At 41.9% G+C, this 13,138-nt stretch overlaps 2 protein-coding genes across 5 annotated transcripts in view; one reads left to right on the top strand and one right to left on the bottom strand.

The window, feature by feature from the left end:
* Positions 1 to 4,095, bottom strand: part of LOC113013122 (uncharacterized) — a 46,775-nt gene extending 42,680 nt beyond the window's left edge. The window contains exon 1 of one of the 2 annotated variants that reach the window (XM_026153768.2): positions 2,776 to 4,095. The gene's annotated coding sequence lies outside the window, so the exon portion shown is untranslated. The remainder of the gene's footprint in view (positions 1 to 2,775) is intronic. The other variant, XM_026153765.2, reaches the window with a different exon arrangement.
* Positions 4,096 to 7,246: 3,151 nt separating this feature from the next.
* Positions 7,247 to 13,138, top strand: part of nkain4 (sodium/potassium transporting ATPase interacting 4) — a 52,165-nt gene continuing 46,273 nt past the window's right edge. For all 3 annotated transcript variants that reach the window (XM_080295427.1, XM_026154603.2, XM_026154604.2), the window contains exon 1: positions 7,247 to 7,577. In XM_080295427.1, coding sequence (XP_080151553.1) covers positions 7,524 to 7,577 — 54 coding nt within the window. In that variant the 5' untranslated portion in view covers positions 7,247 to 7,523. The remainder of the gene's footprint in view (positions 7,578 to 13,138) is intronic.

Here is a 13,138-nt window from a genome sequence, read left to right as displayed (position 1 = left end):
AGTGTGTGGGGAAGATTATAAATGAAAGACTATAACTGTTGTATAATTGTTTGCATGAATATTATGAGTCAGTACGATTGTACCAGAAGAAAAAAAATGACAGTGAATAGGCACTTTACATCTGTGTCAGTGTGCAGAGCATTTATTTGAAACAGGGGGTAGTTTCTCTGAACAGAGAAGCTGTTGAGATTCTCAGTTTCTGATTGGCTCGCAGCCTTTTTGGAAAGAAATCGTATCTTCTGGCTATCTTTACGTTTCAGAGAAGATTTCAAACCAACCGCAGAAGAACTTAAAAATTCACTAAGTTCAAGTTGTTCACCAAGAATAGCAACATTTTATACAAAGATGATTTTTCTCTTCCAGTACAGCCTTGCAGTATCTCTTTTCTAAGCATGCTAATTTACCCAGCTGGCAAGCAGTTACGTGAGCATTTAGTGAGTTTAAGGTCATGCTTGTGCAACAAATCAGACTGATCTCACAGTGTGACAAAACAGCCTGACTTTATGAGCAAATGTATACGTGTAAGTGACTAATACTACCTTTATGACACACTGACTGCATGTATATGACAAAGCGCTGCAGTTTAATTCTTCTATAACATTTTAAGTTTGTAGTACTGAGAGGCTGTTGACAGATCGCAGATAAAGATGCGGTGCATGATTGTGAGAAGTGTTTGTACTTTTTTAAACACCTCTGAACATAATACAGTCCTTTACATAATCATCTTTATGACATAAATTCTACTCAAACACAGTTTAACACTCATAAAAATGAGACTTTATAAGAGAACAAATGCATTTGACTGCAAATAAATCAATAAATGTGTGTGTTGTAGAGAACAGCAGGGTATGTAATTATGACAAAATGCTAAAAAACGTGATTGTAGGTATTACATGTGAAGTAGAGCTGTGCTGTGTGTGAGAACAGGTCTGATTTACGACCTAAGCAGCCACTCATAAATATTAGTCCTGAGGCACACGTCTGCATGTGTGTTTATAAAGGAGGGTGTAAATGTTTCATATGTCGAAGCGCAAGGAAAACGGAAAGAGAAGAGACGCCGTGGTGCAGGTGTGCAAGAGAACCAGTGAGACTCTTTTTTCCCCCCCTTTTTCATTTTTTTTTCCATTTCTCTGAGATGAAGGTGGGAAGGGATGATGGGATGTAGGTTGGATGAAAGAAAAGGGAGGAGGAAAGAGCGCTCCAGTCCTGTCGCCTTGGGTGCCTCAGCAGCAGGAATTGTTCTCTGCCCTGTGGGGGCCATCTGACTGTTCTGTCACCCTCAACAGAAGGCTAACTCTGCCTTAAAGTGCTCGGCCCCGCGCTCGCAGTTCGACAAGCTTGATGTTTAATACATACACAGGGAGAATATTGAAAATGCCTCAGGAGAAATGCAGCACACGGGCTGGAAGGGAGAGAGGGTTTTTTTTTGGTCAGTTTGTAGAACAACCAGGAATAGTGGGGCTCCTGTACAAAGCATGCGTGGGCAGGCTGCAAAATATAATTGCTGAAGACTCGGACCAAAGCCGGAGCTCCGTAGCAAATTGGAAATCTATTACGTGCAAGAGTTAAGCACCTCTCAAAAACAAAGCACTTGTTTTGAGGGGGGTACTTCTTCATTGTGGTGATTGTGTAATGCACTGGCATATCTGCGGCAGGAAATATACGTCACACTCATGCATGATGCTTCAGTCGAAATAACAGGCCGTGAATTTAACACGTAAGCTGAAAAGCCTCTCCCTCGTCTGTAATCAGGGCGAGCATGGTGAAATTCAGGGCATCACTCCTCAATAAGGCAGGAGAACGGGCCTCAGGGGTGACTCTCCTGCTTAAGTCAACACAATGGGTGTAATGAGGTGAAATACACACACACACACACACACACACACACACACACACACAGAGGAGATGGGAACCCTTATTGCATAGTTAAGTGCGATTCATTCATCTACATGCACTGAGCCTGCTGCAGAAGTTCTGCTCACACCCACACATTTAGCAGCACAGCAAGGATTTCACTCTTATTTCAGGTTACTGAGTGAATCAGATGTTATGAAATGATGTCATTTCTAACTGGCGAGCTTATATTTAACACACCACGTGTCTTAACGGCCCGAACCTGTATTTTGAGTAAAAAGAAGAAGAAAAAAAGAGCCCAAATGCCACGACTGAATTGTGACAATCCAACTTTAAGCTGATCTGAAAAGCCACTGGTTCTTTTTGACAAGCCCGCATCTCCTCGGCACTTAATAGTCAGCGAGTTCATCAGTTCTGAGTCCATAATTAATCAGCCCGAGCGTGTGAGCGGGACTGGTGCCTTTCTCTTAACATCACGTACAGCAACCCACGCCCTCCGGGCCATCAGTGGATTAATGATAAGTGCCTTTGATAGGAGAGCCCCTCACAAAGGCTTTATTAATTAGCCTAACACCGACGCTGTGGCCGCAGTGTGCAACACGTCCCCGCTAATCAAAACTTTAAAGGGGCACGATCGACCTCCCAATCACCCGCACGACATCAAACCCCTGACGCCTGCGTGCATTAAGTTGCCGCTGAAAGTGCACCATTTGCAAATGAGGGGCAACTTTCACACGTCGGTGAAGACACGGTTATGCGCGCTTTACAAAGACGCCCGTGAATCATTGATCAGACAGGTGGGATCGAGTAGTGGCTACGGCATAAATCAGAGGTAAGGAGGGACACTATCCAAAACTGCCCAGATGTCGCCAAAGTGGAAGCAAAAATGAAAACGACGGAGACCAGATGCGTCGTACTCACTCGTCCCCGGTGCCTTAGAGGAGCATCCCGGTCTCTCACGGCCAGCTTTTCAGATGAGTTCTCCTGGGACAGCGCGCCTTGATCCTCACTATCATTCTTTGCAAGGCTTCAGCCTCCTCACAGCCTCCCTTTACTCTTCTTCTTTGGCATTACAAAAGAAAAAAAATACAACGAAGAAAATCAAACCCGTTGCATGCCAAATAAAATTCTCCTTCAGGTGTTGTTTCGGGGTTGCTCTCGTCCGTCTCTCGGTGTGCAGGGCAGAAGTGACAGAAGCGGATTCCTATTTGAGGGGATGCTGACGCGCAACCGGAGGGGTTCGCCTCCTGTCTTTTTCATCTGGCTCCATCAGCAGCCCTCGGTTGGACAGCACCATGTGACTGAAAATAGCGTCAAACACACGCGATGGCACGCTTACTTCCTGTTACCGTACTTCAAAATAAAACACTATATCTAAAGTTTTGGGGAAAGGAAACTGAAGAAGAATCCCATTAATAGTAAAGTAGAAATCACCAAAAAGATAGTAGATTAAATTTGATTTCATCTTGCAAAATGAATAAATAAATAAAATTAGACAGGTTTATTTCGAATATTTAAAAGAATAAAGTATAGTTGACATTTATGAACATTGATCAAAGCTAATCTCCGACATATTCATTCAAATAAAAAGCAAAGTAAACAATGCTTTTATTTGCATATAAAATATTATTTATATCCATTCCCAGCTACGTGTTAAGTTTGCAACAGCGAATACCAAAAACATGAATCCCACATTTGAACTGGCAATAAAATACAGTAAAAAGAAGAAAAAAAAATTAGAAAAAAAATAGTGATGGAAAGTATGCCTCTAGCGCTGTTGTCCTTTTAAAATGCCACAAACACTGTCTTTCTCATATCAGATCATTAATAAATATTAACGTAGAATTAAAGCCTGTACTAAGGAAAAGTTATTTTTAATACCACACAACAGAGAGGCCTGTATAGGTTTAAAATTAAGGACAAGATTTGACATGGTCATCTGGGGATTTTGCATGTTTTTCTCTTTATGTCTTTTTAGTTCCTTCTTCATCTTTTCTTGTCTTAAATTGGTCTGAATCGATTGTGGGGCTGATATCTCTCTCTAGCAGTATCTGCTGTTGATTTAGCATAAACTCAAGCTGATTTCTTCTCTGGTTAGGAAAACTTTGTGATTTCCCCTGAAGTCTAACCAGCACGAAATATATTACTTTTATTTTGAAGGGGTTCCTCTTCACCTCTTTTCCGGCTTCAATCTCTATTGACGCACCTGTGAAGGCACCCATTCAATTAAGACTGACCTCACAGAGAGTGCCTCCAAGCGACCGCAGTTGGAGTAACACCGACTTCTCAAAAAATTATCCTGAGGAGAAATATTTCCTTTCCGAAGTATTGTCAGTTATTGACGTGTTCCTTATAGCAGCCTCTGTATTCCTTGTTTATCGAGTTCTGAACTCTTTAATAGCAAACAAAGAAAAGGAAAAAAATCAGATGGGACTGCGCCCCCATCGTCACATGCACTGTATATCGTTAAACTTTTATGAGCATAGCCTAAATAAAGAAAACATTCATATGCGTGTTGGAAAGCCGGCGGTGGCTGTAATTTGAAGCTGTGTAAGCTAGTTCGTGTTGACAAATCTCCCACAGAGCTGAAGGGAGCAGCTCATTTCGCGTTTGATTTAAAGTTAGGTTGTAATGTATTTCAGTTGCACCACTGCAAAAATATCCGGTGTTGTTTTTGTTAACCCCCCCTAGCTGACATACTCATTTCTGCCTGAATAATGACATCATTTGCGAACCTTTGGTGTGAGCAAACTACTGTTGCAAGAACAATAATTTGGGGGAAATCAAGTCTTTCAGGCTGCTGTAATTATATGGATTCAATTTCTTTTGCTCTCATGTCTCAGAAATGATGAATTGGCCCTTTGATAAAAGTGAAAAAGACTTCTGTTGAGTGCTGCAGGACAAAATCCTCACTGGTGTGTTTGAGCGCCAAAAACGTGTGAGAAGAGAATCAGTGAGGAAAAAAGAAGGAGAGAAGGAGAAGAAAGAGAAGTAAAAGCGACAGGCTAAGACGCTTTTTCAAAGACAGACAGGCCTTGTCCTTTTGAGATCTTTTCCTATTGTTGTCCACTGTGGGCCAGACTCTTGGGTCTCCTCCACAATGCAGGTCCCCTCAGAGCAGTGCACCACTGGCTCTCCTGTCACTTCACATTAGTGTCTTCATGGAGAACAGCAGCCCCGGAGGGCCACACTTGTCATGAAAGAAGTACTCTGGATACACACCCACCCACTCACACACACACGCATACACACACATTATGCAGACTGTGAAGATAGGAGGTGTCAGGCAAAATGAGAACACAAGGAGAACCTCCATCAAGGCTTCCAACAGAACTTTTAACAGTGACCTTATTTCAGCCTTGTGCTTGCCTCTCTGTCTCACTCTCTCCCACCCAACCAGCAACCCAAATACACACAAGCACAGATTTATGGCACACGTTCAGAAGCCGTGTTCTCATGAGAAATGCGGCCTAGAAATAAATAAGCTTCACGTATGTCTTGCACTTACAGGCTTGATGTGTAACAGTGAAACATGCCATCTGCTACAGGCAAACAGAGCAATCACTCACACGGAACCAAGCAAACACCTTTATTCAATGAAATATGACAAGATAAATACTATTTAGAATTTGGAATAAAAATGTGAAAGTAACCACCCCTAGCCCCCAAAAACAAAAACAACCCAAAACAAAACAGTATCACTTGAATGTTAAGCTTGAACAGTATTTCCTGGCTATAACTAACTCAGGTCCCCGTAACCTTTTGAGCATTAACTGCAATTACTGTCATTCTTCTATTATAATGTATTTGATTGTCTTTAAATAACTTCTAGCTGTTAGTTTACAGGAACCAGGTGGATCTTGAGTACATAAGCGAGCACACCATGACAGCTGATGAAGGTGGTGTGATTTGGGGAAAAAATATAAGGCTGACAGTCTGACGCCTGGAAGAATACATTGGCAAAAAATATTTTCATATTTTAGTGATTTGATTTTTAATTATTTATTGCCATCGTCACAAATTTTGAATAAAAAGTAATTCATAGTCCAGCTGTACAACATGTAGTAAATGCTCACCTGCTGAGATTATGTAACACGATGCGCCATTGCTTATCTCTCTGAAATAAAAGTACCGGAGCATACGCAAACTGTAAGTCATCACTCTATTGGGAAACAGGGGCAGGTGGATTGCCAGAACGTTTACTCGGGTTTCAGCTTTTCAGTTTTTCTTTTCTTTTCTTTTTTCTTTTTTCCATGCCTGATTCGTGCCTGCTCGTCGGCTTCCTCAAATACCCTGAGGTTATTTTTGGCGATGGGAGGGAGGAGCTCCTCCTGGGCCGGCTGGACGCAAGAGGGCAGGGCGGCGCACGGAGGAGGAGAGAGGAGAGGAACAGTACTTTAAAGGGAAAGAGCGCGGGAGTGTGTGATGAAATGAGATGTGAAGTGTTCCCTCACTCAGAGCCTGCAGACACGTAAAAGATTTAAGAAGCTAGTGAGGGGAGAGGTGGGACCTGCCTTCGTGCGCTCCTGCAGAGGGAGAGGTAGACTGAGAGACTTGCTGCTAAGATCCTCTCTCTTTTAAATTATACCGACCACTGGTTGCCTAAAAGACAAGTGGAGATTCACACAAAAGGTCTGGGGAAGCAGGGCAAGAGGGTATTTTTTTTTTTTGGGGGGGGGACAAAAGATGCACGTAAAGTGAAAACAGACTGGAAGTTGTGCGTAAATAAACTAAGCTAATTACATCACGGAATTAAAAACATCTTTAAACGGAACCCCTTAAGATTTAAGGAACACACAGGAGCTTAAATAGTTTTAATTATTAGTGAAGAAGCTGTCAAGAGCACCAGTACGATGGTTTATTAAATATGAAAAGAGACGCCTTGACGCAAATAGTAGAAAATTATGTTTTGTGTGATGTAGGTCTTTGTTGAAACTTGCCAGGGTGTGTGTCGACATACAGCCACGAGATGGAGCCAGTTCTCCATCAACTGCAACCTCACAGATAGCAGCGGTGTAACCTGGTATCCGTCCTGACGCTCTAATATACGTCCGAGTTTCTCTAGCGTCATTAATTCACAAATAATACGAAATTCTAAAAACACAAGTGCACTTCTTGACAATTTCCACTGCCCAAATGAGATTAATCTCCATTTCTGCAAATCTAATTGGCTCATTTCTTTTTAATTAGTCCAACAGGGACCGAGTTTTATTCGCCACGATAATAAACTAACCTGTGTTAAAATATTTCGACTTATAAAGCGCGAAATTTATCGACTGCCACAGTCAGAAACCAGTTGACGCCCTCAGTCAGCCCTGTCTCAGCCTCGGTTTTACTACCCCACCACCGCGACCACCTCCCACCCCCTCCTCCCTTTTTTTCTTTTCTTTTCTTTTTTTTTTTTTTTACACACCGGCTTGCAACCACCCTCCCAGTCAGTCACCTCAAGTGCGGCCGAGCGGCTGGAGCGGAGGCAAACAAACACATCCAGAGCATCCGGAGCGACTCTCGTCTATCGTGTTTTGGGCTCAAGTAAAAGAGACCGGGGTGGAAGAGAAGAATGGGACGCCGGTGCTTGGATCAACACTGAGTCCTGCCGGCACACCGAGAGCTCCTCTGACTTTTTCTTTTCCCCCTCCCAGAGTCACCGTGTTTTCACCGCTGACACAATGGGCTGCTGCAGCGGACGATGCACTCTCATCTTTATTTGCACTTTACAGCTGGTGAGTTGTTCCACACTTCTGCACTTTTTAGCTGTTAGAAGTTGTATTCTACGAGGAAGCCACTGCGTGTTTGACAAAGGAATTAGTTTCCAATACAGTGTCTGTTTTTACATGGGCAGGAGCTCGGCTTCTGTTGGAGGATGCTGAAAACTGATGAGGACATGTTAAATAATTTATTTATTTTTAACTTTAAGTAGGATCCTACTTAAAACAAATCTTCATTCGTCATGTCTACTGAATCCAGTTTATTTAAACATAGTAGTTCTGGGAATAATCGTGGATTTCTAACTTTTGTGTTTTAGTGAAGAAGTGTTGTGTTGACATGAGTTGTTGGTCCAAAGAACTCAACTTCTCTGAGCACCAGAAGCCTTAAGCAGCTGTACAGAGATATGACAGAGCAAATTTATACTAATCACAATATTATAATTGAGTCCCATCTTCCACCTGCACTAACCATCATTCTAACTAACCATCATCTTTGTATTGGTGTTACTTAAGTGTTCATATAGCCACTCAATGTATTTCACATTTGTGTAGTATAGTTCTCATGTAAAACATTGGCTAATATGTCAGTTTGTGAATTTTGAAATTAATTTCTACGAAATGTGTTTCTTGGAAATTCTAACCAGCTGTAATTTGCGAATTTTTAATAACAAGAGGAGGAAAAAGGTTGTTGAGAGATTTTAGTTTCTGATCAGTGGTGTGTGGGCTGTGACATTTTACTGATGATACGTCTCGGATGATGCTTCCTATTGACTCAGAGGCTAGCTTCCCTTTGCCATTATCCCGAGTGAAGTTTACCTGACAGGCTGTGACAGTGTTATTTATGATGGCATTAAAACTCAGCTTGCTCACACCATAAGCTCCCACGTAAATGCCACTTTCAGAAACAAACACAGCTATAAAATCGTCTCAAGACAAAGAGTGTAATGGGAAAGTTGTGATATATTGCACCACACGGAAGGGAATTCAAAATGGAGCATTAAAAACAAAAAGGAAGCAAGTATCAGCTGGTGTCAAACTTTAAAAATCCGGATTTAATAACAAAGCCCACAACTTCTAATTTGTAAAGTCTTTTGGCCCTAAAACCAACATTTTACACCAGTTTTTAGGTTTCTGGCTGCTGGGTTGTCTCGCGGTCATACCTTTTAAATACTGCAAGGCTGCTAAGAGCTCAATCGCTCTTTCAGCTCCTAAATATTTGTTTAAGCTCCTGCTATCTTCCTGCTGCTCAGTGTCTTGCTGTTCTTTTGTGTCTCGGACCTGTTCATCACAGTGTGAAGAACGGGGAACTCAGACTTTTTCTTGATAGTTTGCTTATTAGGCCACAGGGGTCTTTGTGTTGCCTCTTGATTAAAATGTGACTCGCTTCACTGGTGACACAAACAATCGTCTCACACTCGCACGAATACAGTAGGCTATCAGCCCACTTTGAACCACACACCTGTTTTTCCTTCACAGTCCTCGGACCTTCTTGCCTCATTAGAGAGAAGGAGGCTGACCATTTGTTATGAGGTTTATAAAGCTGTCAACTAGCTGCCTAAAAAGTCCCCAAAGACTTCTGGAAACAGCTTTATTTTCCCCTGGCAGTATTTCTGGATGTCCTGACACTTCCTGTCTGGAGGAACACACACATACACACATACACACACCTGCACATTGACACGTTTAAACTGCAGCGAGGGGTTGTATTAAACCCTGCCTGACCTTTGAAAAGGTCGTCAGGCAGTGTGTGTGTGTCTACGTATGTGTTCACATGAATATACATGTGTATGTAGAGCAGCAAGAGGGACCCTCAATCTCCCCTGGCTGAAACCTATGCATTTAAAATGAGCCAGGTTATTCCCAGTCCATTACGGGGTAAAACTACCATTAACAAAACAACATACTCTGCTCCTCAGATGTAAAAAAAAAAAAAAAAAAAGCCCTTGTGAACCGCTGTGTGCTAATTAGCCTGGCAGAGTGCTTTGATCAAACCTCTTTTGGCATCTCGGCCATCCCCTAATTGAATTGTGGTGCGCTTTCCTCATCAACAGGCCGAGTGCTGGGACTGATCTCTCTGGGACAGAAGGCAACAGATAATGAGCCCGTATTGATCGAAAACGCCTCTGTTCCCTCTTCTCTTTGCAGCCTAACTGTTCCAGACAGTAGTGCTGGATGGTTGTCAGAACCCCGATCAGCTCCAGAGAATAGCGAGCGTTGGCAGGAAGCCCCGTCTGTGTAACGATTTGTTTGTACTCAGAGACACCAGGGAGCTCATTTTGTTATCAACCGGTTGGGTTTTTGAGGTGTTGACCTTAACTTGACCTGGAAGTAAAGCACTTCCATTGGTCAGATACAGGACCCAGTCTAGACATATGAATGTCAGCGACTTGCAATGACGAGGAGGTTGTCCTTAATAGAGCTGATGGTTATTGTGGCTCAGCGGAGCTTGATGATAGATGAAGGAGGCCTTTTCAATGGTCATGGTGGTTTTTCAGGAGAGGGCAGACAGGCCAGCACACAAACGCACACACACACAATCACAGTGGGCAAAGGCAATGAACTTAGAAGTGAACATTGACCCTGACATAACTAGTCTGGCTACACTGACAGATGCGTCTCGCAGACACACCCACACAGTCACAGCTGCACATTCTTAACTTTGAGTTATAGGTTATTAGGTCTAGTGGTGGGTAAAGATTAGAGCCTTCGTACGAGTGCAGCTGTGTTTGACCTCTGACGAGACGAGGCAAGCAAAGGAAGAAAATTGAAGCTTTTTAAAAAAATTTATTTATTTATTTTTTAAATTTGATCACATGCAAGGAGAATAAACAATGTCCTTGTTGTCACAGTAGCTGCATAATTTGTGTCTAGGAAGGAAAAAGTCACCCACGGTACAGCGGCACAGGAGAACTGCAAGTTTTACCTCATGTTCACCCTTTAAAGGAGACTACCCACAAGCACCGTGTGAGTGTTTGTGTGTTACATCTTGCATCACACTGCCCACTTTTCCTCTAGTCTTTTGATGACAAAGCTGGAGAATATACTCGGTAGAGAAAGCTTCAGAGAAGAAAAGCGAGTTCAACCAAAGTACTTCCAAGAAAGTTTTTTAGCAGAAAAACAGAGCGCCTCGTCCTGAAGAGTGTTATCTCTAAAGGCGCAACATCATCCCTTGGCAAGCTTCACGTCATCTTCTACATATTACAAAGGATTTAGGTTGTGTTTCTCCCCAGTTTCCTCTGCTAACTCATCTGCTTTATGGAGGCACGAACATTCAAATTTCCTGCTGAATATTCATGATCTCAGACATGCTGGATGCCTCTAACATACTGTCTCTCTCTCCTCACTAATCTGTGTGTGCTAGCGGGCACACAACACATGGAAGGTCTTGGCCTGTAGCTTTGATATTGATGTGTCGCACAGCTATAATTAAGAATAATTACTGCAGCTGGAGCAAATTGTGTGGCAATAAAACACTATATGCTGTCAGACCAGCAAACCAGGGTGTGAGGGTTACTGCTGCTGTGTAATCCTTCCGTGCCTTGCAAATTTACTGGTGGCGTGATGTTTTGAAAGCTATTTACTACAGAAATATGAGCGCAAGTGCTAGAATATTTTAATTTTCCCAGTTACAGATGCCTCGGACATCTGCTCAGTGGGTTTTGCTAAGTGCATTTGTGTGTAACTTCTTTACAGAGTGCCTGAGTGAACCTGGAGTCGTAACTGTCTGATCAGTGATAATAAACTGCATTTCTTTGACATTGCCAGGTTGATGGAGGAGATAGGCCGGCAGGAATAAAATGAATGGTCGTAGCTCTTTATCGCTCCACTCCGTTCTCATTGTCTTCACCTCTCTGGTGCTCCTATTATGTTTTATAAAGCTTCTCTGGACTGTGATTTATATCACTGTGGGCACAAGCACATTTTTTACTATTTGTTTTGGCTTGCACAGATGGTGGAGGACTAAGGCAGCACCCGTACTTGAATTATCCATGCAAAAACAAAATGTGTTGTCAGTGTATGTTAGACTCCTCGCAAACTCTGTGTATTCACTGAATACCAATAGCAAAATGACTTCTTGGGTCGGTCTGTGTACACTCTCAGTCAGTCATAGTAATCTCATAGTAATCTAAGGAGCTTGGACAGAAAAGTGACTGGACTTTAAGTTTCTCAAAGACGTTGCACCTCTCATGCGATAAGCTTCTTCAGAACTGAAGTCATTGTCATTTTTTCAAGTACTTTACTACAGTATATAGCAAATTTACATCTGCTGTCCCCTGGCAGTTAGATGTTGAAAACAATATAAGTGATCATGCTCTGCCTTAAGCTTAACAGGGAAATGCATCCCTGCCCCCAGTCCACTTCTTGCAAATCTGGTAATGAGCTTGTATAAACTGTTTAAATCTTTAGGGGGTAAATCTTTTTGCCCCTGAGTTTTTCCACTTCTTTGTAAATTCTCTCACATCCACTCCAATGGTTTCAGCAATGTCCCTCCATGAATTTGCTGTCATTTGTGAGTCCTTTTGGTTGATGCAGCATTAATTTTTTTCTTACATTGAGATGATAATTGTTACTCTCTCACTGATAAATTTACAAAATTCAACAAAAAAAGTTTCTAGAAATGCATAAGAGTAATTGACAGTACTGTATAGGCCAGTTTCAACAGTTGCAGGCTTCGTCAGCCCTACATGTAGTTACATTTCTGGGGAGGTGCACATCAGGTTATGCTGTAGGTAATCCAGCAAAGAGCTGACACAGAATCTGAAAGATGCAACTGGATTTTCAGTAGATCAAGTGATTATTCTTATGGAAGGGAATTGGGTAGAAGATGCTAAGGTATGCCAAATACTACTTTGTTTTTGTTCCACCATGCAATACCATCTGGAAGGCATCTGTTTGGCAACTACTTCCATTTTTCAGTATGGCAATGATACCAAACACACCGCTAATGCAGAAAAACACACAATTGAACTCTATCTGTCATGGATTAGCCTCACCAGAGCCAGGAGCTCAGCATTATTGAAGCAGTGTGCAATCATCTTGTTAGGAAGAGAACATCCAACATCCAAAGAACAGCTATGAATGTCCTTCTACAAGATTTCAGAATTGTTCCTGAAGTCTACTTACATAAATTCTATATATTGTCATAGTGTATTTCCATATATGTTTGCATGTGTCCACAAATTGCTGCAATTATTTCCCAGCAAAACATAAAGAAATGAGGAATTGCTAAAGACATTTGTCCAGTACTGTAGCTTTGGATCTGTCCCGATATGTGCTTTGGTCTTAGAAGAATTGCTACTTGTATCATACAGTTTATACAAGCTGATTAACAGATTTGCAAGAAGTGGACTAGGTGGGGGAGGGTTACAATTTCCTGTTAAATCCTAGAGCAGCACCTATCAGCTAACGGACCAGGGACAACCGATGTAGAATTGTTCTATACTGTAGTTAAGTGTTCTTCCTGTTTTATAAACTAATAAATCAAACTAATCTGGAGTCAGTTGAACACACTATGAGGCCTTAATAATACATTTATTACATTATTATTTTTAAATGTATTTAAAAATAATAATGTA

The sequence above is a fragment of the Astatotilapia calliptera genome, chromosome 20, assembly GCF_964374335.1.
Source record: "Astatotilapia calliptera chromosome 20, fAstCal68.1, whole genome shotgun sequence".
Lineage (NCBI taxonomy): Eukaryota > Metazoa > Chordata > Actinopteri > Cichliformes > Cichlidae > Astatotilapia > Astatotilapia calliptera.
The sequence above is the reverse complement of the archived record's forward strand: the minus strand, read 5'-3'. Positions and strand labels throughout refer to the sequence as shown.